This window comes from Myotis yumanensis, unplaced genomic scaffold (genome assembly GCF_028538775.1).
Source record: "Myotis yumanensis isolate MYYU_CA2020_CCGP unplaced genomic scaffold, mMyoYum1.0.hap1 SCAF_2, whole genome shotgun sequence".
Taxonomy (NCBI): domain Eukaryota; kingdom Metazoa; phylum Chordata; class Mammalia; order Chiroptera; family Vespertilionidae; genus Myotis; species Myotis yumanensis.
This window is the reverse complement of record NW_027223753.1, coordinates 109077536-109104856: the sequence shown is the minus strand read 5'-3', so window position 1 is coordinate 109104856 and position 27321 is coordinate 109077536. Positions and strand designations below refer to the sequence as shown.

The following is a 27321-nucleotide window of genomic DNA, read 5'->3' as shown; positions in this document are numbered from 1 at the left end:
ATCTCTGATGGGAAAAGGAAGTATTATTAATTGAGATGTTTATCTTTCTTTCCTAGAGAAGTGAGCTATATTTAATTCCTCCAAATGCTACACTGTTAATAAATTTCAAACCTCCAAAGCTAGTTTGAGACAGTTTTGGTCTCACAAATTTTTGAAGTCAGCAGCAATTCCTGTTTAGGTGTTCAATTTCCTTAAATCTTGCAAGGTGGTTCTCTTCATAAAAGGTAGATATTTGCTCTTGTAATCACAATAACATGCTTTTAAAAGTTAAACACCACCATTTCCAGCTTTTGATGTGTTAAATACAGAAAGTTTACCAAATGCCCTGAGCCAGTAAAACTTTGTTGACTAAAAGTGACAAATACAAATAGCAAAAGATGAAAGAACAAGTCAACATTTTTTTTTAAGAGAATTTAACGTTTCGATTTTGTATACTCTGAAAAATTGTCACTTTTAAATAGATGTGAGGATATTAAGGGGTTGTCATACTTTTGAGGGGTTTTTCCACTTGTTTTTCTCCTCAGTCATTTCCTGAACTCACATAGTATATTAATGAAGCAGATCAAGGTTCCTCCTTGCCCATAGTGAGGTCAGTCTCTGTCTCCTGCTTGAACAAATCTATACCCTTGCAACTACAGCCAAGGCTCTGATTTGTAATCTCCAGCTACGTTGTCTACTTAATGGAGCGATCATGCAAGCTACAACCAGAGACAAAGAATCTCAAATTCCTACCAGGGCAGCTAACTTGGAGGGAGCAGCATAGCTTGCAAATCTATCAAACTAAACTGCAAGAAAGACAATCTGATTTAGAGAAAAGGCGTTCCGCTACAGTCATTAAGCACAAGTAATTTAGATTTTTTATATTGTCTCCTCATTTACAAATTTACTGTATCAACGCCAACCAATGGAACGAATTTCTTAAGTAAATGAGAAATAAATAAAAGAGATAGAAAGATAATAAGATTACATAAAATAATTCTCTTTCCTACATACATTTTTGAGAGAACTAATAATAGTAGTAAAATTATAGTGATAATAATATATCGTAGGAAGTAATTAATTTAAATTAGCATCATGTTTAAAGAAATATAAGTAAAACATTTTATGGATATTTACTTTTGTACAAAGAAGTAAGGCCTGGAAAGCATGCATTGGCATCCTGAAAATTAGTTATAGCCATAAATGGTTTAATTGAAGATGGCAGTTTAAAATATGATATTGTAAATCTGCAACTTGGTTTCAGCCTGGGGAATTTAATTTGGGGGCAGTGGAACATTTGGCTGCAAGTTCACTTGCAATGCTGTGAGCACTGAGCTTCTGACAATTCGTCTACATTAATATTGATGTCACTTGTGCAATCTATTTCTGTTATTTTTATGGTTGTTATTCTACATCTGCAAAGGTCATTTAAATTATACTGCGGCCTGAAATTTGTTTCATAAATTTTGATATAAATACTAATTACACCCTCTCAGAGAGCCAGCAGGGTAGCATTCATTTATCACGTTCATACAACCTGCAATGACAGAAAGGGAAGGCAAGGGAGACCGGAGAGCTTTTCCCAAGAACCGCTAAGAGTGGCAAAAGAGGCTGCAGGTTGCTGGGGTGAGGGCGAGGATAAAGAAGAAATTCCTACCACAATCACTGAGATTTAAGAATCTTTAATAAGGTACGAAAAATTACCAAACAGTTCTGGAAACTAAAGTGTACATAACGAGTTCTTCTAGCCATAAATATTGAATAGCTGTAACATGATAATCTGGCCCTTTACATGCGGGTAAATATGGTAAATATGGAAACTAGGAATTATATACATTACATGGTTGTATTTTTTTGCCAAAAGCAACTGACAGTTATAGTTTATATCTTTTTTAATATCACTTTACATAAACAAATGGGCCAGTTTTGACACGCAGATCCAGGCTCCTACTATACGAATTCTTGACAGGACGTGAAACAACATTTTACTGCACTTAAGTACTTAGACTTTGGGTCAAAATGTTTGCACTTTATAGCAAAATAAAAAAAACTACACACACACACACACATCAATACCAATAATATTCTTTTAGGTCGACTGTAGAGACTGTAATCGTACAAATTCACATTTTGGTGCACATTTACTAGAACATTCTTGCCATTCAGTACAAACAGTTGGCTTTCGCCACCCACTCCTCCCCCACCTTCCCACCCTCCCCCTGCCCCCCCCCGCCCCTCCCCGACCCAATGCAAAGACCACAACACCACGATCCCACCCGCCCGCTCAAACCCGAGATATAACTATTTACAGAATCCAACGTACAATTTTAAGCTAATAATTCTGTATTTACAAGAATGCAAAGCTAAAAAAACAAACTAAAAAAAACACAAAAAAACAAGCCGAAGCCCAGACAGCCTGTTCCAATTCTGTCGAGAAACTGGACCCCCGGGTTGTCAGCATTTGGTCAGGCGGTAGCCTGGTCCTCGACCCCCATCCAGCCCCTTCGCTACCAAGCCTTTGCCAAAAAAGAAAAAGAAAAAGGGGGGCGGATAACGAAAGGTTTGGTGCTTTCTCTCGCTCTTACTCGGACCTGGGTCTACAAGCAAGTTCAAAAAAAAAAAAAATAGAATTGCGGAGTGGGGTAGCTGTGTTGATTCGCAGGGATCTTTCAGTTATATTTTGCATACGTGTGTGTTCAGTCTCTTAAATAGGGTTTTGATCGGTGTTTTGCTTCTGATTTTAAACGTACCATTCATTAAAATTAGAAGAAAGCGCGCTGTGACCGGCTGTGTGGTGGACCGCGGAGGAGGAGGGCGACAGGGAACTGGTGGTGGGGTTGTCTGTGGAGGGAGACACGATGGTGGGCGGCGTGGAGGACTCGTAGCCGGAGCTGGCGGCCGGCGAAGGCTGTGAGCCCTGGGAGGAAGATTCGTGGACCTGCGGGAATAAAGTCGAGTTTTTAAGGAGATAGAGAGCGGGAGCAACAGCCGCATAGGACCCGTGAAGGCAGCTCGCCGCCTCTCCCGGGAGCCCAGCATTCACTGGACCTCTGGGGATGCCTCACCAGGGGCACTTGGGCTCGATTGCCCCTGCCACGCCCTGCAGCAGCAGTTCTCCCCCCACCCTGCCCCGCCGCTGAACTTTGCTTGCTCAGGTCTACGTGCAGGACCTCAACTCTTCTGCAAACGCTTCCAGCCCCAATTGCGGCAGCTTCGTCAGCGTCACCCAGCTAGCATAGCCCTCACTCCTTATCTGGGCCAAATTCCTTTTTACTTTTCTTATTAAAAAAATAAATTTATAACAGTTTGGTGGTCACCCGCCCCCTTTTCCACTCTCTGCCCAGCCCCACACAGCCTGCACCAGCTCCTTCCACCACCCGGCTGCCACTCGCCAAGGACTCAGCCGAAGAGCAGAGCAGGCTCCCGTCTCGAAGGCGGGCGTCGGGAGCGTGGCAATTACCTTCATGTGTTTGCGCAGCGAGCTGGGGTGCGTGTAGGACTTGTCGCACATCTTGCAAAGATAGGGCTTGTCGCTCGTGTGCACATGCATGTGCTTCTTGCGGTCGCTGCTATTGGCAAAGCGTCTGTCGCAGCCCTCGAACTCGCATTTGAAGGGCTTCTCCCCTAGTGTGAGGGGCGATAAAGAGAAAGGTCTGATTAGAACAAAATCTGTGGTTGTATTTTTAAATGTAAACAAATGAAAAAATAAAAAATAAAAAAGGTTGCAAGTTCAAAAACCCGGGTCTTCAATGAAGTCACATATATGCAGTGAATTTATAAATATTTTAATTATTTTAACTATTAATCTAATTAGGTCCAGATTTTATTGTTGTTGCTATTATTATTATTATTATTATTACTATTAGATTTTTTCTTTGTGGATCCCAGAGCAGTAGCAGGTTTTTCTGCCTGGGGCTATACAAACGACTTAAGGCGGCAGGCAATACCTGCCTCAAGGTTTCTAATTTTCACTTTGGGGGCTTATTCTCCTGCTGTTTTGCTCCTATCTCTTCCCCCCACCCTTTCCCTGAGGCTCTGCAACCCACTTTTAGTTTCCCCCACCACACCCCCTACACGCAGTCACATTTTATAAGGTAATCTGAGTGGAGAGCTTGGCACCACAAATTCTTCCCTGACTGTGGCCATAAACTCAAAATTCCAAAAGCAGTTCTCAGAAATCACCGGGGAAAACAAGAATAGGGAAGCAGACCGGATTCCCGGCTTTGTTGGAGCAAGAGGCCCAGAATGGCCTTACCTGACCCATACTACAACCATGAGCTCACCACCAACTTTTCTTTTAACTGTTCCCAACCAGTGTCTATTTTAAAGGCCAATGTAGGGGGATTCAGTGTTTTGAAAACCACCTCATAGAATCTAATTGACTGGGGGGAAAAATACTTCTCTGCCTTCCACTGACTCTCCAACTCCTCAAGCTTACTCACAAACAAGTCACTACTAAAATTCTGTTCTTTAAATCTGAGCAACCTCCAAAAAGCCTCCTCTGGTCAGACTTACTTGTTTTCACCACTCCCTCCCTCCTTTATGTCTTTCTGTTTTTATTTCTTTCTGTGCCTCTTCATCCGACATCCTCCAACTTCATCAGTTCCATCCTTTGGGAAAGTCCTCACTAAGGTGCCTAGAGAAGGATGTCGGCAGGAAGCAAACATTTAGACTTAGATTGTCTGCTGCTAGAGCAGCCGGAACCTGCGCCACCTCTACCTGCTTCGCGCGCACCTCAGCTTTTCAAAACCAGGTTTGTCTCTATGCTCTCCCGGCCTTTTTTATTCTTCATTTTAAAATCTATATCCTAGGATCCTTCCCATCTGATCGTCTTATACTTTTTTCATAATTCCAAACCTGAAACCAAAACCCAGCGTACACTTTTGCTGCCTGCCTGCTGGAACCTGACGCCCAGACTCAACCAAGGCCCAGTTTGTGCCTGGCCGATGAAATTTGGATTTCCGGTCCCAGGCCCAGGATGAAGCGGGAGTGAGGTACAGGGGGTGGGTCAAAAAAAGAGGTTTCCATACCTGTGTGTGTTCTTTTGTGGATCTTTAAGTTCTCAGAACGCGCGAACACCTTGCCGCAGCCAGGGAAGGGGCAGGGGAAGGGCTTCTCTCCCGTGTGCACGCGGATGTGGTTGACCAGTTTGTATTTGGCTTTGAAGGGCTTGCCCTCGCGCGGACACTCCTCCCAGAAACAGATGTGGTTACTCTGCTCAGGTCCGCCGACGTGCTCCACGGTGACGTGCGTAACCAGCTCATGCATGGTGCTGAAAGTTTTGTTGCACGACTTTTTGGGGTTGGCCAGCTGCTCTGGCTCAATCCACTTGCAGATAAGCTCCTGCTTGATGGGTTGGCGCATGTAGCGGAAGAAGGCTCCGGCACCGTGATGCGCGGCCATGTTCACGTTCATGGGTCCGTAGCCATGAAGCTGAGGCGCAGCATAGTGCTCCGAACGTGGGCTTGTCACTTGGCCGTACTGCTCGGGCCTCGGGTACATGTCCCCCGAGAAGCCAAGCCTCATCTGCCCATTGACCACGTTGGGCGATGCGTGGCCCGCCGCCTGCTCGTGAAGGCCAGGGAAGAGGAGGTGGCCCGCAGCGTCCGTGTGGCCGTGTGGGCCCCCGAAACCCCCTGCCGAAGCAGCGAAGAGGCTGTGCTGAGCGCTGGCTGCCGCCGCCGCGTCTCCGAAGCCCCGGTTGCGGAACAGAAAGTCCCGCGTGGAGTTGAAGGCTGCGCTGGAATAGGAGCCGACGTGGCCCGGGTGGTGATGATGGCCAAGGGCCGCAGCAGCCGCATAGCCAGGAGCCTGAGACGTGAAGGCTGTCTGGCCCGCTGAGGCCAGCTCGTGCGAGCTGGGGTTGAGCTTGAAGGCTCCCATGCCGTCGGCGAACGGGTTGATGCCCAGGCCAACGTCGCGTTCGGACACGTCGCCCGCGGAGTGGTGGCGGGACGTGCCAAAGGTGGTCACGCCGATCGCGGGGTACTGGGGGCCGGCGTCCAGGAGCATCGTGGCTGCTCCGGGCGAGCTCCGGCCTCCCCCACCCCCCCACCCTTGCCTACAGAGGAGGGAAAATTAGGAGGAGGAGGAGGAGGAATGGGAGGCGGAGGAAAAGGAGGAAGAAGATGAGGAGGGAGGAAGAATCCACCCACCTCTCGAAGTCCTAGCCCGCAGGCAGCCGCTCCGCGCGCCGGGGAGCCCGCCTGGCCAAGCTCGGATAAGCCAGACGGCTGCCGGCAGTGGGCAAGGCGGGCTCCGGCGCCCTCGGAGCAGACCCCGCCGGCCGGGCTCGCACTTTCTCGCCGCTCAGTCTCTGCCGAGAGGACCCCGCGTCAAGGCTGCCCAGGGAAAGCCATGGAGCATCTCAGCCCACTCGCCCCCACCCAAAAAAAAACCACACACACACACACACACACAAAAACTTCCTCCCGGATTTGTAGCATAGAGGAATGTGAGCACAGGAGCCGCAACTGCTCACTCTCCGCCTCGCGCCGTATGCCCCTCCTCACTTCTCCACTAGACCCTCGCCCTTGCTCTCTTTTTTCTCAGGCTCGCCTTCTCGCTCCTTTACTCTCCCTTTTCCCACTCTGCTTTCTGTAATAATAATAATAATAATAATAATAATAAGCGGAGAGCAAAAAAGAAAGAAAAAGCCAAAGAAAAGGCGCAAATCATGCACAATATTGTCTTTTGCGGTTTATCTTCCTGGGGAGAAACTTTCACCTCCTCAGCCGGGCGGTGAGCGCGAGACTGATAGCAGCAATCATTCCTGCAGATAAATGAATTGAAAGGACGACACTGTTCCCCCCCCCCCCCACCCCGCCGCCCCTCCCTGATGAATGGAAGCAGGGGGAGGTGTCACGTGCGGCTAACGCCGGCTCCCATTGGTGCGTCCGCACTCACCCCGCCCGCAGCCGCCGTGTCAACTGAGGGCGCGCCTAGGCGCCGCGCGCTGTTCATTGGCCCTCCCGCCTCATCAATCCCAGGTATTGTAAAGCGCTTGACATCCCCTTTTGACAACCCCCGCTGCCAAGAGAAGCAACTTTTTTTTTTTCCAACATTTTCCCCTCTTCTCATGAAAAAAGGAAAAAAATTGGGGGGGGGGGCATGATTCCTTTTTCTTCTCGCAGTCATATACATTTTTAAACCTGATTCCTCTTGCTCTTCCTCTCCCATTCTTCTCTCTCTCTCTCTCTCTCTCTCTCTCTCTCTCTCTCTCTCTCCCTCTGTCTCTCCCTTTCTATCTTTAGCTCTCTATCTCTATCTCCATCTCCATCTCTATTTCTATCCCTAATCTCTTTTTTCTCAGTCTTGTCCTTTTTCAAACCTGCTCTTAGCTGAGCGATTAGCAACTTCGGGTGTGTGGGAGAGCAGGAGAGCGGGCTGGGGCTGGTAAACACAGCTAAGGCTCTTCTAGAATGTTCGGATTCAGCAACTTTCTTTTCTTTCCCCCATCTTCCCTCCCTTCAAGGGCAGCAAAGGAGGCTTTTGTTATTTGCTCTTTTTGAAGTTTTCTTTCCTCTTGCCTTGCTCTCCCCTCCCCCCCCCCACCCCCCCGTTTATAATTTAAGATCCCGGGAGCACATGGACACTCCACTCTCCCTTTACAAAATATCAGGATAACCGATTCCCTCGGTTTTCTTACTTTTATCAAATCCATCAGGTTTCCTGCCTCGCTCAACCCCCCACCCCACTCCCTCAAATAAACATGGGTGGATGAGAGCTCTTAACTTTCTAGTTTATTGAGGTTTGGGGTTTTTATAATAGCAAATTGGAAACATTGTTGCTGAGTTTTACTCCCTCCCCCCGTGTTATTCTTCTCTTTTCTCCCTTTTCCCTAGTTTCCCTGGTCTGCCCCCATGACCCCCTCCTTCTGCACTACTGTTTCCAACCGGAGCCCCTTTCATTCAGGTAAAACTGTAAATTTCCCAATGTGCCATTGTTCTTCAAAACTGTCCAAAGCTCCCTAGAAATCCCCAAATACTTTTTTGGTATTTAAATCCCCGATAGATAGAACCAATGTAAATTTTGTGACATTCAAACCTTTTTGACTTCACAAATCAGTCACCCTTGTCACAGTTATTGAAATTCCGCAACTCGCCACACCAGGACGGTGGAAAAAACGGGCGCAGTCTTTGTTGCCGACCAGGCTTTTGATCGCCAGAGAAAATTTACTTACCTTCAGATGAGTGAGCAGAAAAAGAAATAACACTCCCTTTGATTTAGTTAGGAAAATGCAGACATTTGGATTCAGTGCAAACATACAACACTCGCTTGTTTTCGCGATGCGGCCCTCGATTAACCTGTCTTTGCCCAGCGCAAAGTCTATTCAACAACTGCCCGTAGTTGCTTTTTGTCCTGTCCACAAAGAGCCATTGACCATATATTAAAATGATTGTTGAAAGGTAGAAGAGTATGGCACTTAAAAGTAGAAAAAAAATCCCTGTGACTCAATCAATTAAGGCCAGTAACATTTAGGCATTTCAAAAAATGCACATGGATTCGGGGGTGGGGGAGATAAAGGTTGCATTTCTCCGAAGCTCTGTTTAAAACCCAGCAGCCTGGGCTGAGGATTTAGCTCAAACGACTGCATATTCATTAGGTCTAATTATTTTCTAGTAAGGAAAACACAAAAAGCCAAGAGTCGGAATCTTTCAATTTGCCCTTTGTTTCTAACTTCATTTGGCTTATTTGCAGCTGAATCAGCCCTAAACTCTTTTTCCAAACAAAGAAACCTCAACTCATCCTTTCACAGGCAGCCCAGCTAGGAAACTCTCCAGTGCTTGGGAGAAAGGAAAATGAAAATGAATTTGTTTTGCCCAGTCTCCCGCCTTAGTGGCTTAGGCTGAAGGAAGACAGGATCAGCACTTTCGCCTGTGGTTGGCAAACTGAGCTGCCCTTTTCCTGCACTCTCCTCTCTCAAAACCGGACTTGTGTAACTGGGATGGTTTCCCAGTATCTAAAAAGACCTGGTGGAGCATTTGTGCTTGGGCTGGGAAATAGAAATTTGAGAGAGAGAGAGAGAGAGAAAACAAATATACTGTCCCCAGCAACAAGTCTGAGTGCAGCAGCCCAGTACCAACTTTGACTGGACCTGGATGAGGAATGGAAAGAAAGGGCTCAGCTTGAGAAGTGGTTTAAAAAAAAATAAAGTATACACTTTGAGTGGCTCTGATATATCTTTTTTGAACAAAGGGTTTTCTACTGTCTATAAGGGGAGTTTGGACCTGACTCCAACGCAGTTATAAAAACCTTACCTGCTCTCTAGAGGCTAAACTGCTATCCTAGGGAGAACAAATATTGAACCCATTTCTCCCGCCTTTCCAAAAAAAAAAAAAAAAAAAAGACAAGGAGGGAACATGAGGGGGGAGGGTAGCCATTAAAAAGGGGGAGAGCAAAAATAATTCTTCAAAAAAGAAAATTCTTCTTCTCTCCAGTCCGGGGACTTTGACAAGAATATTTTTAGGAAACGCGTCCAAATATACAGGGTAAGAGTGAATGTACGGGGAGGGGATAAAAAAAAAAGTTGTGGGTTGTAGAAGTTATCAATTGGGATTTGCTGCGCTCTCTGCAGGAAACGAAAGAGGCTCCAGTTCAAAGCCACATGCACCAACGTGACATATAAGCCATTAAAATATCCTGACGGCTCATTTCTGCTTCATCATACATTCCCTAACTGCTTCCCGAAAGCTGGAAAAAGAGAAATGAAGGATGACCGCCTCGCTGGAACCAAGAAGAGAGGCTTGGAGGGGCTTGTGGTTCCCCCTCCGCACCCCAAAGTGATGTGCAGAAATGAGGCGACCCCAGCAACAGGTGGAGTGGGGTAAGTGCGTGAGTCCAGGGGGCAGGCAGAGGAGACCTGTACCCCCCAGCAGTTGGGTAGCAAGCTCCCTTATGGGAGCTATTGGCATCCAAACCCCTATGGGGGGGAGAGGCCCATCTAGACTCCCCCCCCCAATGCCCTCCCTCTTTAGACCCCCAACCTTGGGTATTGGTCCTACCCCACTGACACTGAGGGGGAAGGGGGCCCTTCTACCAAGGGGCAGTGATCGTGGATGAGTCCAATCCTTCTCCCCAGAAAAGGGGGAGCGGTAAGGGGACCGGAAGGAGCGCCAACTGGGAAGGGGACCAAGAGCAGCTTGTTGTCCACCTGCACTCCCTACCTCTCTCCTTGTAAATTGCCTGGGTGTCCAGGTGCGCACAGGATGGGGAGTCGTGGCCCTGAACTTCCCCCTCGCGGAGTGAGCTGGGAAGGGACTCCTGCAAGCAGCTTCTCTGCTTTGCTCCCAGGAGGATTGCCGGAGGGACTCCGCTGCTCCTTCCCAGGGTCAAGAAGCCAAGTTATCCTGGCTGGCAGCAAGATGATGGAATTTCTCCGCCTCAGCCTGACGGCGGATGCGGATGCTGGCTGGGTCAGCCGCGGGGCTGGTTCACTGCTCTCACGCGCGTCCTGGTCCTGCCTCAGGACGCCGCGGAGATCCACTCTCTGCGCGGCGCCGCCTGCCATGGATTTGGGACTTGGCTTTCTTTCTCTCAGATGCATAGGAGGGCTAGAACTAGCTCTCTGGGGAACAGGCTGCAGCCACCTAGGATTCTGGGCACTACACTAAACACCTAGGGACACTGTAAATTAGGACAAGAGAAGTGGAACGGTGTGGGGCAGTGAAAGAAAGTAGGACTGCCTCAAAGCCTTGACCATGAGGACACCTGGGATCTAGTGAGGTCTTAGGAAAGGAGAAACGGCATTGGAAGGCTGGCACCATCTGCAGGAAAACACCTTTGGATTTCAAGGTCATACCTCTCCCCCCCTGGGGAGAAAATTTCTGACAGCATTGGCGGCACAGCAACCCACAGAAAGGCACCACTTTTCTTTCCTCCATCTAGCCACGGGCAGATTTAGGGGTAAGGGGTGGTTCAAAGGCATAGTTAAATATCCTTCAAGGGACTTACTAATGCAAATTCTAAGGTGGACACAAGAATGTCACCAGCCTTCAGCCATGGGCTGGGGAAAGCCCAGCTCTTCCCTCTAGGGAACAGAAGAATGAAAAAAGGCTCAACTCAGACTCGCATCCCAACTTTCTGGTATTCAAGGATCCAGTGGAGGGGAGCTAGGGAGGTGCCTGGTGCAGCTGACAACAGCAGGCTGTTGTGGAGAGGGGTTTTGGATTTGGAGCTCTGAGGCAGTCTATAGCGTCCCTGCTCTGCACCCACGCTGGCTGAGCTGTGGTGGCCAGGCTGGCATTGCCTTCTTAGGAAAGTCTGCAGGTTAAGCAGTGTGGAGCAGTGATGAAGTCTTGGGGACTAGAGGCCCTAGTTTGGGAATCAGACTGCAGATGACTTCTGACCTTGAATAGGACCACACAGGCTAGGGTGAACCCACAAAATGGTACCCTTTGCATGTAACCCCTTCCCCTGCCCCAGCCTGCTTTCTTGGCTCTCCTCCAGCACAATTAACTAACTAGGGTTTGCTGGCCCCTCTTCTCAGGGTGTGGAAATGCAGGCAGACTTCAATAAGTCTCCAGATTGTGCTCCTGACTGGTGATTCATTGGTCAGGGCCAGTGCGAGAAGAGGAGTCAAGGGCAATCATTCGGGAGGAAATCAAATCTAGCATTTTCAGGGCTTTTAAATCCTTGGATTGGTGGAGATCTCAGGTGCAGGGGCCCACGAACTACTCCTCATTTCTCTCACCCCTCTTTTAATAAGATGACTAGCTTGCTAAGTGGGGTCAGAGTTTGAACCAAAGAAGATATTTACTTTTGTTTCTTGCACTGGCTGGTGATGGAGCTGCTACAGAGAGCAGCTTAAGGTCCCAGTTGCCTGCCTGAAGTCCACCTCTGCAGCAATTGTTTGCATGCCTGTGGGTTTGTAACATACAAAAGACTGCCAAGTCCTGGGAGTGGAAGTGGCCTAGGCCTCTTAAATGGAGGGCTTGGGCAGCTTTGTGGGTGGACAGAGTTCTCTAGGGAAATTCACACCCATTTTCTTCAGAAGCAAAAAAGTAAATTTTATTAGTTCCAACCAACCAGGACTTTTCTCATGCCAGATATCCTGCCATGAAGAAATTTTAAAGTCATCCAGCATGCCACCCTTCTGTAGGAATGCAAAGTTGGGTCTGCTTTCTTTTCTGATTTGTGTTTATTACCTTTGGAGATGGATGCCTTTTGATTAGGAAAAACTGAAAATAAATAAAATCCTCTGGGAAATGGTGAGTCTACACCCCCCCCCCCCCCACACACACACACACATACACATACCTCTCAGGCTTGAACCTAGAAAAGAAGGGAGAGGGAAGGGTGAAAACACCCAAGCTAATTCAAGTCCCAATTGGGGGTTGAGGGAGAAAGAAAGAGATCTTTGAACATAGAGAACTGGAAAGCCTTTGAGATAGCAGAGCCCCACTTGGATTTGGTGTGCAGTTCAACAACTTAAACAACCGCTTGTTCTGTGGACTGGAGTGTTAAGACAAGCAGACTTCCTCATTGATAGAGGGCTTGTTGTGTTTGTCCAGCCTGAGACCTCTTCAATGACTGTTTGTCTTTGTAGGCCAAATTGAGGGCTGGGGTTGGGTGGATTGCCTCTGTTTGGCTGCTCCACTGCCTTTCCTTCCCTGACAGATGCAGAAGTCCCCAGGGTGGGTTTCAGGTTTTAAGATGGCCAATGGCTTACTGATTCTATCCACAAAGTGAATCTGATATGCAAATATCTTGTGGGGGTTCGGGGGAGCAGGTTCTTTCTGACTTTCTTTTTTATTATTATTATTTTTAAAATATATTTTTATTGATTTCAGAGAGGAAGGGAGAGGGAGAGAGAGAGATAGAAACATCAATGATGAGAATCATTGATTGACTGCCTCCTGCATGCCCCTACTGGGGATCTAGCCCGCAACCAGGACATGTGCCCTTGACCTGTATCAAACCTGGGACCCTTCAGTCCGCAGGCCCAATGCTCTATCCACTGAGTCAAACCAGCTAGGGCTGTTTCTGACTTTCTTAAATAAGAAGTGGGACAATCAGGACCAGATGATAGAAATGAGACCCACCCACCAAATCTGGGAAATTTTATATTAACTTTGAAAAGTCAACCAGTAATGGCTTCCAAAGGGGTCTGGGGGAAGAAGCCATGTGAGAGATTCCACACCAGCAGAACAGAACAGGATCTAGAAATTTGCAAAATAATTCCTCTCCTCCCAGTTACAAGAGTTACAACTCAATTTTTAATCTGCTAATGTCCCAGCTCTCCCCATTCCATTTTACTAAACTCAATTAGTACACTTAAAGAAGATAACGGCAGTTTCTCATACAATAAATTCAAATTCTAAAAGTTAGAGATGTTTGAACACTGACTGACTGAATTGAGTGCTTACTTCTACCTGCAAGACAGAATAACATGAGTTTAAAATAAAAAACAAAACAAAACACAACTTGTTGGGGAATGATGATTTTAATATTTTTTTATCTTTAAGGATATGTTGTTTTGCAATAAATACAGGAAGTTCCCAGCAGAGTTCTTTTATTTTTCACTGCCAAATTTGAAAATGGTCAAAGTAAGACTGAAAGACTTTTCAGATCCACACTTTTTTTTTCACTCACACATGCGGGCTACAAGACCATTGCATACAAACATGTACAAAAATATTTAACTAGTAACTGTTTCTCTTTTTACCCCCAACAGGCTCAAAGTCAGGAAATGAGATATAAGACATCCTTGGGGATGAGGAAACGATTTCGACTTTACCAAACAGCTCTGAAAGAGTTGAGTAAGTTAAAATCCTCTTTTGAATATTGGTTTGCTGAAGTTATTTCTCTTTTAAGTAGGAAATTTTGTTTTGTCTTTTGCTTATGTTGGTTGTGAGTTTGGGGATATTTCTTGAGTTCAAGTGAAACTTAGAACAACACCTTGGTGTTTAATAAATTTGCACACAAATCAGCAACTCAACGTCCCACCAGCAGCTCACTAATCTCCCTCAAAGCCTACTCATCCGGATGTTCTAGAATTAATATTTGACGACACTCTCATTGAAACAACCACCCCTGACCTGCAGTTTCACTGTCACATTAGTCTGTGACATATTCATCTTGAATTCATTTCCAGATGATTTGATTGGAATGAGGTTTGACATGTATTGGCTTCCATGAAAGAAGCATACTTTGATCTTGGTGATGGGGTTTACATGATATGCATCATCTTTACCAGGGACACCAGCCTTCTGCAATGTGGTGGTGATGATCTTCCTACAATGTGGTGTCTGAACAGAGTGACTGACAGCTGCTCAGACAGGAATACCTTCATTGTAAAGAATTTAATTTAATATTCCATTTAGAATAAGCATATGATTTAGGATTGGATGTTTCCCCTTCCAAGCATCCAGTTTTCCTCATTTTAACTACACCACTAGCTGATGGTTGCCTCCAAGGTGTTTTTTTGTTGTTATTGGTAGAAAAAGCAACCTTCTTAACAAAAGTTAAATGACTCAGGAAATGGTTATCTTCTATTATTTTGGGATGATTTGAAGACAGAATTCTCAAGGGAGGTGTGGTTATTATGTAAATTCTATTGTTTTAGTTTTTCAATGCTGTTCTGAAAAATCCTTTAGCCATGTTTCTTAATCTTTTGTTGAAAGATGTTTTGCAGAACCATTGTTTGAAAATTAAATTCTATCCAAGTGTATATTCTTTCATACTTAGTTCTGTTAATAATGACTAAAGCCTGAACTGGCATAGCAAAGGGGAGGAATGTCTCTAAAATCCTCATAGATCTCATCTCCTTTGTACAATTTGGACCTGGACATATGGTGGCCTCCTGGGGCTTAAGTTATTTAATTATTTTCCCATAAGAATAGAGACAATCTCTCACTGCAGGAATCCTCAAGTCTGTCTTTGACTAGGATCTGAAGAGATTTGTCCCTAGTTTGGGTTGGTAACCTGGTCAGAAGTGAGGAAGAAAAGATTGAACAGATGACTGCAGATTTAGATGCAGAACATCCAGGCAACAAGGCTTATGCTTATCCAGGCTCTGTGCAGTGGCCCTTGGCCCCTAGGATACTGCTGGAAAACCATCATTTAACATTGTTTAAAAGAGCAAAATTGGAAAATAGCCCAGTTATGCATCTGAAATTTTCCTGATTTCTTTCTTTCCCGAGGGAGAGAGATCAGACATTTTCCCATTTGAGCCAATGATGTGATGAGCTCTGGCAGATGATAGCATCATCAAATGTCATATTTCTATACAGTAGGATTATAAAATCAGTTTAGTTTATGCTATTGCATTGGTTTGGCTTAGATAAACAAGGGAATATAGGGCATGATTCTGGGCATTGGAGAAATGTTTAGGGTCTTTTGTGCTCCAAACAGTCTCCCATGAAGGCCTCCAGAGCTTCTCTGACCTCTGCTGAAAGATCTCTGGACTCTAAAATATGTCTTTTTTTCCTGCAAATGAAGCAGGAAAGTGGAATCAGTAATGCTATAAACTGTAGAATGGTTAGGAAAAGAATATTCCGGTTACGCATTTGGTATTGGAAGCAAGTATGGTGAGATAAAGTTCTGAAAAAAAAAAATTCTGATCACCACTGAGGGGGATACTACTCCTCAGCCTCCCAATCAAAAATTAATGATACCTGAACTACTTGCTACCTGGGCACTAGAAGACCCTAAGGAATGTCTCTGAAAACTAAAATATGCCTGCTTACATTTGTGTCCCACCTGTCTTTTGTGATTTGCTGGATACAACTTTGTTGCTAACTTCAGAGATAAGCCTTGAAGACCCTTATGTAATTGCCCAAAATTTCCTGTTTATAAAAATATTAGTGGGTGAAATCAATTTTTTCTACCTACCTCTATCTCTCGGGGAAATGTCCAGATGTTTTCAGTGCTTCAAGAGAAGGCTGCATCTGGGAGGGAGCTCCACAGGGCCAGGTAACTGTTGGTGAATTTGACTGAATCAGATAAATCTGCCCTTTTGCTGTTGGCACAAAAAGTCATACACATGTTCAAAGCTTTTCAAGGTAAAGTTAGTAAGAGAGAGTGTGTATAAAACCTCTGCTTATCCCTAGAGTCCATGGAGTCAATCTATAAAATTCAAGTAGTCTGCAAATATGGATGGGGAAAAAAAGAATCTTTATTTTCACCACCTTCTAATGGAAAGTTATCATTTTCTTCTTTATAAGCATGGACAACACACACAGTACTATTAGAATTCACTAGTTCAAAAGGGTTCCAATAGGTTTCAAAGCCTAAAACAACTTAAATACCCTTGCTCTACACAATTACTCAATGCTTTTGATACAGGTGGGATCACCATGTACATATTAAGAGATACATTTTTGTGCAAATCAGAGTCTTAATGGAAGTCAAAGTGGATGATGAGTTTGACAAACATCCTGAACAGTAGGTTGTAGATGACCTATGATCAGGTGGGAAAGAAAACGTTTTAATTACTGAACTACTGCAAAAGTGCCCTGCACTTAGGTCTGAATGCTACTGGAGGAGGTGACTAAGTTCTGTGTTGAGGGATGCCTAGGAGAAACAGCCAGTGATCCTAGGGAGGAACACACACCTTTGGGTTTTTGATTTTGGTGTTTGTTATTTTCTGAGCCCTACTTGGGTTCAGCCCAGACTTGCCTAGTAAGCTGCATCACTCAACAGACACCTGCACCCAGAGGAGCCTTAAAATCACTCACAGAGACTGGAATACCTCAAATACTATGGCTAGAGACAGAAATCTTTCCTGACCAGGCTTAGAGGAAGGGAAAACAGGATGGGAGACCAGAGGAGGTGCCTGTAGGCAGAGGGATAAGTCCAAGAAAGTGGGAGTGTTGGAGAGCATGAAAGCCAGGAAAGAAGACAAATCCTCAAAGCCTAGACTCAACACTTCTGTGGAAGCCCTTGGTTTCCAGAGCAGACAAGGTTAGGCTGTCAAATGCTCTCCTTCAACTTTAAAAAAAATATATATTTTTATTGATTTCAGAGAGGAAGGGTGAGGGAGAAAGAGATAGAAACATCAAAGATGAGAGAGAATCATTATTTGGCTGCCTCCTACATGCCCCACACTGGGGATCGAGCCTGCAACCAGGGCATGTGCCCTGACCAGAAATGGAACTGTGAACTCCTAGTTCACAGGTCAACACTTAAACATTGAGCCATGCCAAGCCCAGCCAATTTTTTTTTTTCAATGCTAACCATAGCACCTATTGGTTGTGTTGCTTAAGCTCTACCAGCTGGAGGAGCAGAAAGACCCGCACTTGCCAAAGTCAGGGGAAATTGTTGTGGAGGCTAATCCCTAAATAAAATGAACCCAGAGCAGGAATGAAGAAAGTCTCAAAGAACCTGCTAACCATTATAAATAAGTAAATTATTTTTAAAATTTAAAAGAAATCTTCATTTATACTGACCAGGGAATGTATAATGGTTCTTGCTGCTGGAAATGGGTGAGACAACTCAAAAACCCTTCATCAGAGTTCATAGTAATCTGTCCAAACTTCTCACCTCTGCTACAGGTATGGGAATTTTTACCCAATCTTTAAAACATCTCTTAAAAAAACCTTTTCTCAGCTTTTGGGTGCTTTCTATGGCCACCAGAGAAGCCCAAGTACTTAGGCTGGCATTTTTGGCTAGAGACCAAGACAGGGGTAGAAGCCAGCAGCCCTTTACATCGCCAGGTGATGTAGCTCATCCTAACTAGTGGGTTGACACAAACAAAGGATACCCTCAACCTCTTTGCCCAGATCTGAAGGGTGTTTTTTTTTTACCTCACACCCCCACCCCAAGACTGTATAACCCAAAGGCCAGGAAGCCACAGTCCTCTCACAGCCTAGCCTCTACTCTTAACATGGCCTCTACTCTTATCAGAACTTTAAAGACAAGCGAGGAAGGAGGCAGTGACTCTGGCAACAGGCAACAAGTGGTGGGAGCTGAGAGTGGAATTGATCCCTAAATCTACCCTTTCTCAAAGGCTCCATTTGGCGTCAAGGTCTACAGAGCTCAAAGAGGGAGACCTAGGAGAGTAAGGAAATGGAAGAGTGAGGAAATGTTCCTTTTTGCCATGCCACCTTTTTTTCTTTGGCCAGTCCACCTGAGGGTGCTGTGATTTATGGCTGAGAAGTTCCTTAGGCCCTCTCAGGAGGGCTGTGTGGATTTGAAGTCAGCCTCTTCAGGTCATCAACTCCTCCTGCTCACTCCTGGCTCTGGCCAGGACTGGATTCTGGGTTGCACCAGTCTGTGAGAGCACCAGGCACTGGAGGGGGGACTGCCAAGGTTAAGTGGGAAGAAGAGAGCAAGGGAGGGGAGAAGGAAGGATACATGTTGGAAGGCATAGTGTGGTCTGGGCTTGGGAGAAATGAGAGAGAGAGAGGAGAGAGAGAGAGAGAGAGAGAGAGAGAGAGAGAGAGAGAGAGAGAGTGAGAGAGAGAGAATTTCGGAGAAATCGAGAAAATAAAATTAGGCTCCAGGACTGCTAGCCTAGGTGTTCTTTTGCTCCAGGCCGTCTGGCCTGCAGTCATCTTTCCTCCCTAGATCCCGCCTTCGCTTTCACATGGCTCCTGGAGACAAACCGCTGAAGCCGTCTAGGTGCTGCCTATCAGTCCTGGCAATATTGGGTACAGTAGGTCTGCCCCGAGGACATGTGCAAGGCAATACCCGTCCCCAAAGTCGTGGAGAACAGAGGCATTACCAAGCTCCGCTCACTTTCAAGAGCATATCTATCCAGCTTTCGGGAGATAAGGGGGAGGTTCAGGAGGAGAGAATCGGTGCCTGGGTCAGAGTGCAGGAGCAGAATTGGGAGCTGATAGGGGGCGAGGGGAGGGGCGGGGAGAGGAGGAGCTGGAGCAGTTGTGCGTGCGCGCGCGCGCGCGCGCACGTGTGTGTGTGTGTGTGTGTGTGTGTGTGTGTCCGCGAGCGGCGAGACCTGTCATCTCTGACATCGGGCACGACCGCAGACCAATGGGAGACATAGGCGATTGTTCCTCTCCGACAGCCCTGTTCCTCTCCGGCAGCCCGGACGGGCCCCAATCTCTATTCACTTCCTCACGCGCTCTGCTGCTGCCTCTGTAGCGTGCGGGTTTCAAGTAGGCTTTAAAGATGGGGCGGGGGGGGGGGGGGGCAGTAGGGGAGGAGTAAAGTAACAATCCAAAACTTAAAGGGAAAGAAAAAAAAAAAAAAACCTCTTCAGAAGTTGTTTTGTGGTTCTTTTTCCCCCTCCACACTGTCAGGTGACAGTGGCCTGAGCGGCCCGACTCTGGCAACTCTGGGGAGTCTGAGTCCGGATGCAGGCCGCCCACTCCCAGCGGACCTGAGCGCTGAAATTAGTGCATATGGCCATGCGCTTCAGTAGCACCCCCACCACCTACAACATCCCCACTGCCCTTATCCCCAATCCCCCCGCAGGGTGGGGTTGTTGGCCGCCAAAGCGTACTTGGGGAGCAGGTCGGACTTCTCTGGAGCAGAGCCTAGGGGCTCCCATCTGCCCACAGACTCAGCATTGAGTGTCCCACTACCCCTTCCACCAGCCGATCCGCCACCATCCATCTAAAGCTCTTGGAGCGGTTGGGGGCTCTACCCAACAGCCGCCCAGCCTGACCTCGGCGGACCTCGTGTGGCCTATTGGGTTTGCTGCCGCAGCTGTCTGGCTCCAGGTCTGGGCTCTGAAGGCAGAGGCTGTAGTGAGGCTGGGCTAGATGTCCCCCCCACCCAACTCCGCCAGGTGGAACGCTCAGCTCACGCCACCTGTTCTCACGCTCGCTATTTGTCTTGACAACAGGTAGTAGCTCCGGACATCATGACCCCCAGCTCATTGCTGCCTCCAACCCCTCGGTGTTCCCTGGCCTTCACGAACAGCCTCCGGAGGCCTCCGCCAGTGGCACTTTGAACGGACTCCTGCGACTGGGGCTCCCCAGAGAAATGAACGCGCGCCCCGAAGCCTTCTCGCCAGGACCAGTGGCCCGCGGCAACGCCCTAGCAGCTGCCGGGGCCCTGCATGGCTTTGGGAGCATGAACCTGACCGTGAACCTCGCTCTGCCCCAGGGTCCCGGTGCCTTCTTCCGTTACATGCGCCAGCCCATCAAACAGGAGCTCATCTGCAAGTGGCTGGCGGTCGATGGCCCCGAGCTCCCGCAACTCTGCTCCAAAACTTTCAGCACCATGCACGAGCTGGTCACGCATGTCACTGTGGAGCACGTCGGCGGCCCAGAACAGGCCAACCACATCTGCTTCTGGGAGGAGTGTCCGCGCCAGGGCAAGCCCTTTAAAGCCAAATACAAACTTGTAAATCACATCCGCGTTCATACAGGCGAGAAGCCCTTCCCCTGTCCTTTCTCGGGGTGTGGGAAGGTCTTTGCTAGATCAGAAAATCTCAAAATACACAAAAGAACTCACACAGGTCAGTATTCGGCACTACCTCGTTTAGATCCTCTGGGGAAATAGGGGACCTCTTCAGGGCCCTCAGGCTGGATTTCCTCAAGTTTCATCCTGGGAGGGTGTGTGTGTGTGGGGGGGGGGGGGGTGGTATTTGGTGTTTCCATGAGCCAAGCCCATAAAATATTAATTATGCTCTTCTATTAGAGTCACAGAAGTTCCCAAGACTGAGTGTGGGGAAGACAATAAGGGACTTTTGCTCTGGGAGGCAAGGGTGAAGGTGTTTGGGTCTCTGAGTGTGTGAATGTGTGCTCCCTGCCCATTTAGTTTGATTTTAAGGTATTTAAATCGTACTGTTTTTCTATCTTAAATATATAGGAATAATTTAATTTTCCCAGGTTTTTTTTTTTGCCAACACTCTTCTAGCATTACAACCTGACCACCACCTGAACTGAGGGGTCACCAGGCTCTTGGCTACTTCTTTAGGATTTGGGGTCTCTAGGCTAACTTTTGGAGCCTTGATAACTGGACACTTGGGACAATTGACAAACCTCTCTTCTGCTTTAGCAGAGATCCAAGGAGACTCATCTGCCTTAAATGTCATTTACCGAGCTGTTAAGTGAAATGGGGACATGTGTCAACCACATCTGTCAGTTCTAGTTAACAGACAGGAAAGGAACCAGGGCAAGAGCCTACAAAGTTGAACTTCTCTGGCCAGAAGCATCTCTAATTAGTGCAATTGTAAGGAAAAAGTTTTCACACTTTCCAGAACAGCCTGTAAAGTTACATTAATTAGTTTAGCAGTCATGTTTATACTCCAGTTAGCTAGGGTTTTCTTGCTCACCCTCCAAGTTTAAGAAATCAACATTTCCCCTCTCCTGTTTGTTTTTGTGTTTGTTTGTTTGTTTTCTGGGGGGAGGGGGCGAGAGAACTGGACCGGTGGCCAGAACCAGGGTATGAAATAAGTTCCACCTTGGTGCTCCACTTCTCCTACTCCCTGGCTCTCTGTTTTACTCACCTCTATTATTGGTGGAAACAACGGCAATTATTAGAGTCAAAGAACTCTCCCAGGCTGGTTGCCAATGCCCGAGAACGAGTCTTGCTAAATCCCGCCTTCTCTCACAAACCCTGCAATCTTGAAGAAGGTCCGTGGCCAGGACAATGGCACAGGCGGAGGCCAGACCACCAAAGTCCACTTTTAGTTTCCTACTTTATTTCTGGAGCACGTCTGGAAACGTATGGTTTTCTGGACTTGTTTCCAGGATGCCTCCTCCCCATCAGAGTTTCATCCCGGTGTGAGGCATAAAGAAGTGAGGTACTGTTCACCGCCCAGGCTGGCTACTCTAGAAGCTGGCGGTCCACACCGCAAAGGTAGACACGCAGTCCTGAGCCAGAGGAACTGATTTTTAATGACAGGGGAGTTCTAAACAAACACACTCTGCCGGCCTACTGTTTTGAAGGCCGTGAAGCAGAAAATGGTTTAAATTCTTAGTTTAATCGACCTACAGCCGAGAAGCAAGTTCTGTGCGGCTGGGCTGGCTCAGGTTTTTTCTATCCGGGACCAAATTCTAGGTGCGTCCTTTGCGCTGGCAGTCCCGATTCATTACCGCTGGGGTTTAAAAAAACCTGCAGGGCCTGGTCCACCGTTTCTCTCGCCCCCTCCTAAGCAATGAAAAGACCGGGGGGTGGGGGGGGGGGCAACAAAATGTTTCTCAAATGGCAATAGACCTCACGACAAATTATTCATGAAGACAGTTCAACAGGAAAATAATTGCCTTTTCAAATATTAATGGCGTTTCATTTTCTCGAGTCGCGGAAGCGGCGAATGATTATTTTTCGGGAGTTAAAATTCGTCCGGATCTGAATCCCAGGCCTGGCCTCGGATGCGGCTGCCTGGGGCCCAAGCAGAAAGGTTTCACTTTGTGGCGGTCCCCGCAGTCCCGGAACAAAGGTGCCGCTGCGAGGGAAACGCAGGCGAGCCGCCGCGCTCCGGCCGGTCCCCGCCGCCTGGCGCCCTTCCCGGGACCCCTGTGCCGCGGACTCGCCCCGCCTTCCCAGGCGGTGGGCAGAGAGAAGCAGGGCTGAGGTCTGAGGTAGAGACTGCGCCCGGGCGGAGACGCTCGGACAGCCCCGCACAGCCACAAGTGCGAGAAAATGGCGTTAGCGCACCGCCCTGCCGCTGCCAAACTTGGTCGGGCGGGCCTGGCGCGGGGCTGGAGAAGGGGCCTCTCTTGGTAGTCGAGCTTCTGGGAGGAGACTCCGGGCCTTTCACTCAGCCCCAGGACCCGCTGCTCGGGAAGGACTGCAAGGCTCTGGACCAACTCTGCCTCTCCACATCCACCCACTCAGGGTTCAGAGCCCAGACCCGGTGGGAGGGAGGCGGTGGGTGGGGGTGGGGGTGGAGGGTAGTGTTAGACCGGGAAACCAGGGCGGCTCCAACAACCGCGGTGAGGCCGCGAGGGCAGGAGGGCATGCGAGCGCGCGGGCGCCGCTTCTCTTGGCCTCCCAGCGGCCTCGGAACTTCCAGGCCCGTATCACCTTCAGTGTCCTGCTTTTATCCGCCTCTGCTCCTCGTCTGGGACGAAATCATTGTTTCTGTTTTACGTGAATGTCCAAGGAGGCGCTCACAAGATGGGATAAGTGTGTGTGTGTGTGGGGGGGGGGGGGGGGCGGGGGCGGGGGGAATCAAGCTTAAATTCCACACCTCCTCTGTTTTTTCAGCAAGTCTTGTTTCCTTTTGAGGGTCCTAAATTGCATGGTTCTTGTTAGATGTTTTTTGGGGGGCGTCGGGGGAGAAAATGAAAAGTTTTAGTTTGGCAAATACTAACGGATTAAAGGGAAGAAAACGAGGGGGCAAATAAGGGCACTGATTCATTTTGCATGTGTCTTTATTCATTTTTATAAAACGGTACCGATGTCCCGAGAAATAGCAGGTTCTAGTACCGTTCACTGTTATATTGTACTTGCAATAGTCCTGCAGGGGGAGGGTGCAACGGCCGGGCGGGGACTGAGCTCTGGGTTTACAAACCTCTGCCGCCCTGAGGCGAGGGTGGTGCGCAAACCTCTGGCTCAGCGTGAGCCTGGGTGAAGATGGAGAATAGGTGCTTTGTTTAAACCTGACCCCAAAGCTCTCCGTCTTTCCTGGGGGTCACGGGAGAAGCGACCACAAAGGCAACAGTCCTGCAGCCGTGCACCTCTTTCTTCTCAACCAGAAGCTTGGGAGCGGTTCCCTCTATCCATGGAGCATGGCGGCATCCAATTATTTAAAGTGTCTATACACTTTCTCGCCTCCTTCCCGCAGCGCCTGCAGCTCCACAGGAACCTGGGCTTCCGGCTTCTCAGGGTTCTTTCCTCCCCCACAGGCCAGCGAATCCAGCCGACGGTGAGCTCCCATATTGGAGCTCGGACCTCGGCCACTATTTCCAACCTAATACGCACTCGCGCCTTCCCGCGGCTCTACAGGGCATCGCACCAGGCAGCCGAGTCTCTAGCGGGTCTACCCCCGCTGCCTGCTGGTCTTCCGTCCCCGGGAACGGACCTGGAGTGACCGCAGCAGCTGCGCTCACACCGAAGCCTCCATGCTCAAGGGTTCGATTGCGAGATAGGCTGCGGATCCCACTGGGCCCGGGCAGATCCTGACGCACGGGCCTTTCACCTCAGGTCTGCTAGGCCCAACTCCCTGGCGTGGTGGTCTGGGGAGGGTCAGTTGACCACACAGCCAATTGGGACTGGGAGATCTGGCTGCCCGCTGCAGCGTCTCCCGGAAACCTCAGGAACAGCGTAATACAGTAGTATTGGCGGCGCTCTTAGGTGGGGGGATCCCGAGCAGTTTAGGCAAGATTTGAAGAATGCTGCTAAACCAGTGGTTCTCTACCTTCCTAATGCCGCGACCCTTTAATACAGTTCCTCATGTTGTGGTGACTCCCAACCATAAAATTATTTTCATTGCTACTTTATAACTGTAATTTTGCTACTGTTATGAATCGTAATGTAAATATCTGATATGCTATATGTGTTTTTCGATGGTCGCGACCCACAGGTTGAGAACCGCTGTTAAACGTTTGCCCTCAGGGGATCGAAGGGAAGGGGGGAGGAAACTCCCATTTCCTGTAAAAATCGCCTCTGAAGTGAATCATTGCTCAGAATACCTTTTCCTACTGCACGAATCCACACTGCGCACTTGTCATGTGTATCGGGTGCGCACTCTTAAAATTATCCCATCGCCTTGACATTTACACTAAACCTCCTTTAGGAAACAGTTTGGGCCAGGATAGGGTGTGTGCGGGATGGTCCTCTGAGCGGGGAACTTTGGCTGGAACAGCAATTGTAAATTGAGCAGAAAAAAACCTCCTCGGTCAACTCTGTTTTCTGGGCAGAGGAGTTTCTGGCTCCGAATGGAGAAAATTTGGAGGAAAACAATCAGAGTAGATCAGGATTTTTCAGGATGGAAACTCAACTAAGATGGGTTCTTTGTCGCTCCTCCTCCGTCCTCTCCCCAGGCTTAGGCAGGAGAGGGGGGAGGGGTGGAGGTCTGTAGGAGGCAGCTTAGCGGGCGCACTCCGACCCGGGAAGAAGTTACCAGCCCTAAGGGGCCGTGCACAAAAGTTTCTGAAAATCTTTACGGGTTCTTTTCCAAATAATGGAAAAGAAATTTAGGGAGATTTGAGGCCGAGCCAGGCTCGGATCACATGCACTAATGTCTCTGCATTGCCTCCATCAGGGGAGAAGCCCTTCAGGTGCGAGTTTGAGGGCTGCGAGCGACGCTTCGCCAACAGCAGCGACCGCAAGAAGCACTCGCACGTGCACACGAGCGACAAGCCATACACGTGCAAAGTACGCGGCTGCGACAAGTGCTACACGCACCCCAGCTCGCTGCGTAAGCACATGAAGGTGCACGGGCGCTCACCGCCGCCTCTTAGCTCTGGCTACGTCTCTGCCACGCAGTCTGCCGTTGTGTCGCTTTCGCTTTCATCGAACTTCGGCCGCGAGCCCCTGGTGGCCTCCTCGGCGGCAGTAGTGGCGCGTGGCGTCGAATTGAGAGAATGGTATGTGTGTCAAGGCACTGGCCGGGTTATAACTGTACCCGCCGCGCCAAGTCCGGCGCCAGCACCTGGCCCTGCCGCTTGCCGCCTCTGCCTGTGGTATTAGGGCTACTGCTGCGGTTGCTGCTCGCGTGCAATGACTGCTCGTGTAGATCCAGTTCTTGAGGCTTGAAGAGAAGGTGAGGAAGCAAGAAGGGAAGGAGGGAAAGAGGGAAGGAAGGAAGGAAGGAAGGAAGGGAGGAAGGAAGGAAGGAAGGAAGGAAGGAAGGAAGGAAGGAAGGAAGGAAGGAAAGTCACTGCTAATGGTTGTTATAGGTCATTGAATATGCTGACAGAATGTAAATATGTTACTTATTTATTCTACAGTAACACCCCCCCACACACATCCACACACATCCACACAGACACCTTCATGACCTGGTAGCATGAAACCAGTGTTGGGGTAAAGAAGGTAGATAAACAGATGGACAAAAGAAAATATATATATATTAGAAAGTTTATGTGCAATTTTGGCAACTTCAGGTGACAAAACTAAGACCACAAAGTCTTCCCGAGGTTCAGATAATGGGAAATATTTTCCTTCAGGATTGGGCCACTTGTATTGCCAGGCCCCACTCCTTTCTCAGTTCCCAGTTGCAGTCTCCACCAAAGTTCGGATCACTTATATCTTACCTCCTATTCCCTTCCTCTTTTGCTTCCTTACAATTTCACCTTACAGCTGTCTTTTGAAACAAAAGTACACACGTTCCAGATCCCAAAATTTTCCAGCACTTCTATAAAAGAGATAAGAGAGTTTCAGCACCACTGCTGGGACTCACATGCCTTTCCCCTGCAAACTGACCCAAGCACACAGACACATCTGTCTGCTAGTCTGCTTCGTATATACATCATATACTTGGGATAGGGGGGTGAGTAGAAACAATGGGAAATTCAGACAAAAGAGTTTTAGAGGGGCTTTAGGATTCAGTGCTCTGAGGTCTCCCCAGACCAATCATCCTCTCCTTCTACCTCCTACCCTTGTCTAGCCTTGGCTTATGGAATCTTGTGGCTGCTTGGAGCTAGGAGTGCAGAGAGCCAATGATGTCACTGAGCCTAGGTCTCCACTAGACAGGTATCTGACCTAGGCCACAGTGTCTATATAAATCCAGTCAATTCTGTGATGATCTTTCAAAAATCGCACAATGTTGATTTTTTTTTAAGGTGAAGAAGGGGACAAAAGATGAACTGCAATAACAAATGTTTTAAATGCAAATACCCAAATGGGTTTAGATTGAATGTGTATTATTTATTTATTAGAGAGAGAGAGAGAGAAACATCAATATGTTGTTCCACTTATTTATGCATTCGTTGGTTGACTCCTATATGTGCCCTGACTGGGGATCAAACCCATAACCTTGTTGCATCAGGATGATGTTCCAACCAACTGAGTTAACCAACCAGGGCTGAATGTGTATTTTATGTGCTTGGTACTAAGTCCCCAGAAAGAGAACCAGATGCTGGTGGCAGGGGAAGGGAAAGTCTTTGCAACTGTTTCCAAGGGGCGGGGGGCGGCGGGGCGGGGGGGGGGGGGGGGGGGGGGGGGATTGGGGCCTATTTTGCAGTCTAACACCCTTAGAATAGGGTTTCCCAGAAATCCTTGTTGAGATTTAGAGGGGGGAAAAAGAAAGAAAAAGAAAGGGGGGAAATCTTGCACAGATCCATTCCAGTCCCCTAAAAGTACCCCTAATAAAAACCAGAATCTTCCCAACACATCCTTAGTGAATCTCTCCTTGTGGAAGGGGGACTACAACCCCCTTCACCCCCAGTACAAGAGGGCCCAGATGCTGCCTGGTCAAGGGCTGGGTTGGCAGCAAACCTTGTTCCCCTCGGGAAACACCTGCCCCATGGCCAACATGCAGAGGGCATCTGGTAGATTTGCGTCTTCTGACAATGTTTAAAAATTCTCCCATCCCCA

The 27321-nt window shown here is 48.1% G+C and overlaps 2 protein-coding genes across 2 annotated transcripts; one reads left to right on the top strand and one right to left on the bottom strand.

Annotated features, from left to right (window-relative positions):
• Positions 1-2239: 2239 nt before the first annotated feature.
• Positions 2240-6758, bottom strand: ZIC1 (Zic family member 1). The gene is made up of 3 exons (XM_070403486.1): positions 5010-6758; positions 3440-3603; positions 2240-2917 (listed from the first exon to the last, which is right to left on the bottom strand). Exons 1-3 carry the CDS (start codon positions 5989-5991, stop codon positions 2720-2722), a joined length of 1344 nt encoding a protein of 447 aa, XP_070259587.1. The 5' UTR covers positions 5992-6758; the 3' UTR covers positions 2240-2719.
• Positions 6759-9677: 2919 nt separating this feature from the next.
• On the top strand, positions 9678-26454 carry ZIC4 (Zic family member 4). The gene is made up of 5 exons (XM_070403485.1): positions 9678-9805; positions 13655-13739; positions 19733-20350; positions 25046-25370; positions 26393-26454. The coding sequence occupies exons 2-5, from the start codon at positions 13670-13672 to the stop codon at positions 26427-26429; spliced, it is 1050 nt and encodes a 349-aa protein (XP_070259586.1). The 5' UTR covers positions 9678-9805; positions 13655-13669; the 3' UTR covers positions 26430-26454.
• The last annotated feature ends 867 nt before the right edge of the window (positions 26455-27321 follow it).

What these genes read in the sequence shown, in the direction of transcription:
- ZIC4 (XM_070403485.1), top strand. Translation starts at nt 13,670, where the DNA reads ATGAGATATAAGACATCCTTGGGGATGAGGAAACGATTTCGACTTTAC. An exon ending in AACAGCTCTGAAAGAGTTGA is followed by an intron (nt 13,740 to 19,732) that starts GTAAGTTAAAAT and finishes TCTTGACAACAG; the next exon opens with GTAGTAGCTCCGGACATCAT. An exon ending in GGCGTCGAATTGAGAGAATG is followed by an intron (nt 25,371 to 26,392) that starts GTATGTGTGTCA and finishes ACCCTTGTCTAG; the next exon opens with CCTTGGCTTATGGAATCTTG.
- ZIC1 (XM_070403486.1), bottom strand. Translation starts at nt 5,991, where the DNA reads ATGCTCCTGGACGCCGGCCCCCAGTACCCCGCGATCGGCGTGACCACC. An exon ending in CCACAAAAGAACACACACAG is followed by an intron (nt 3,604 to 5,009) that starts GTATGGAAACCT and finishes CCCTCACACTAG; the next exon opens with GGGAGAAGCCCTTCAAATGC. An exon ending in CGCTGCGCAAACACATGAAG is followed by an intron (nt 2,918 to 3,439) that starts GTAATTGCCACG and finishes TTATTCCCGCAG; the next exon opens with GTCCACGAATCTTCCTCCCA.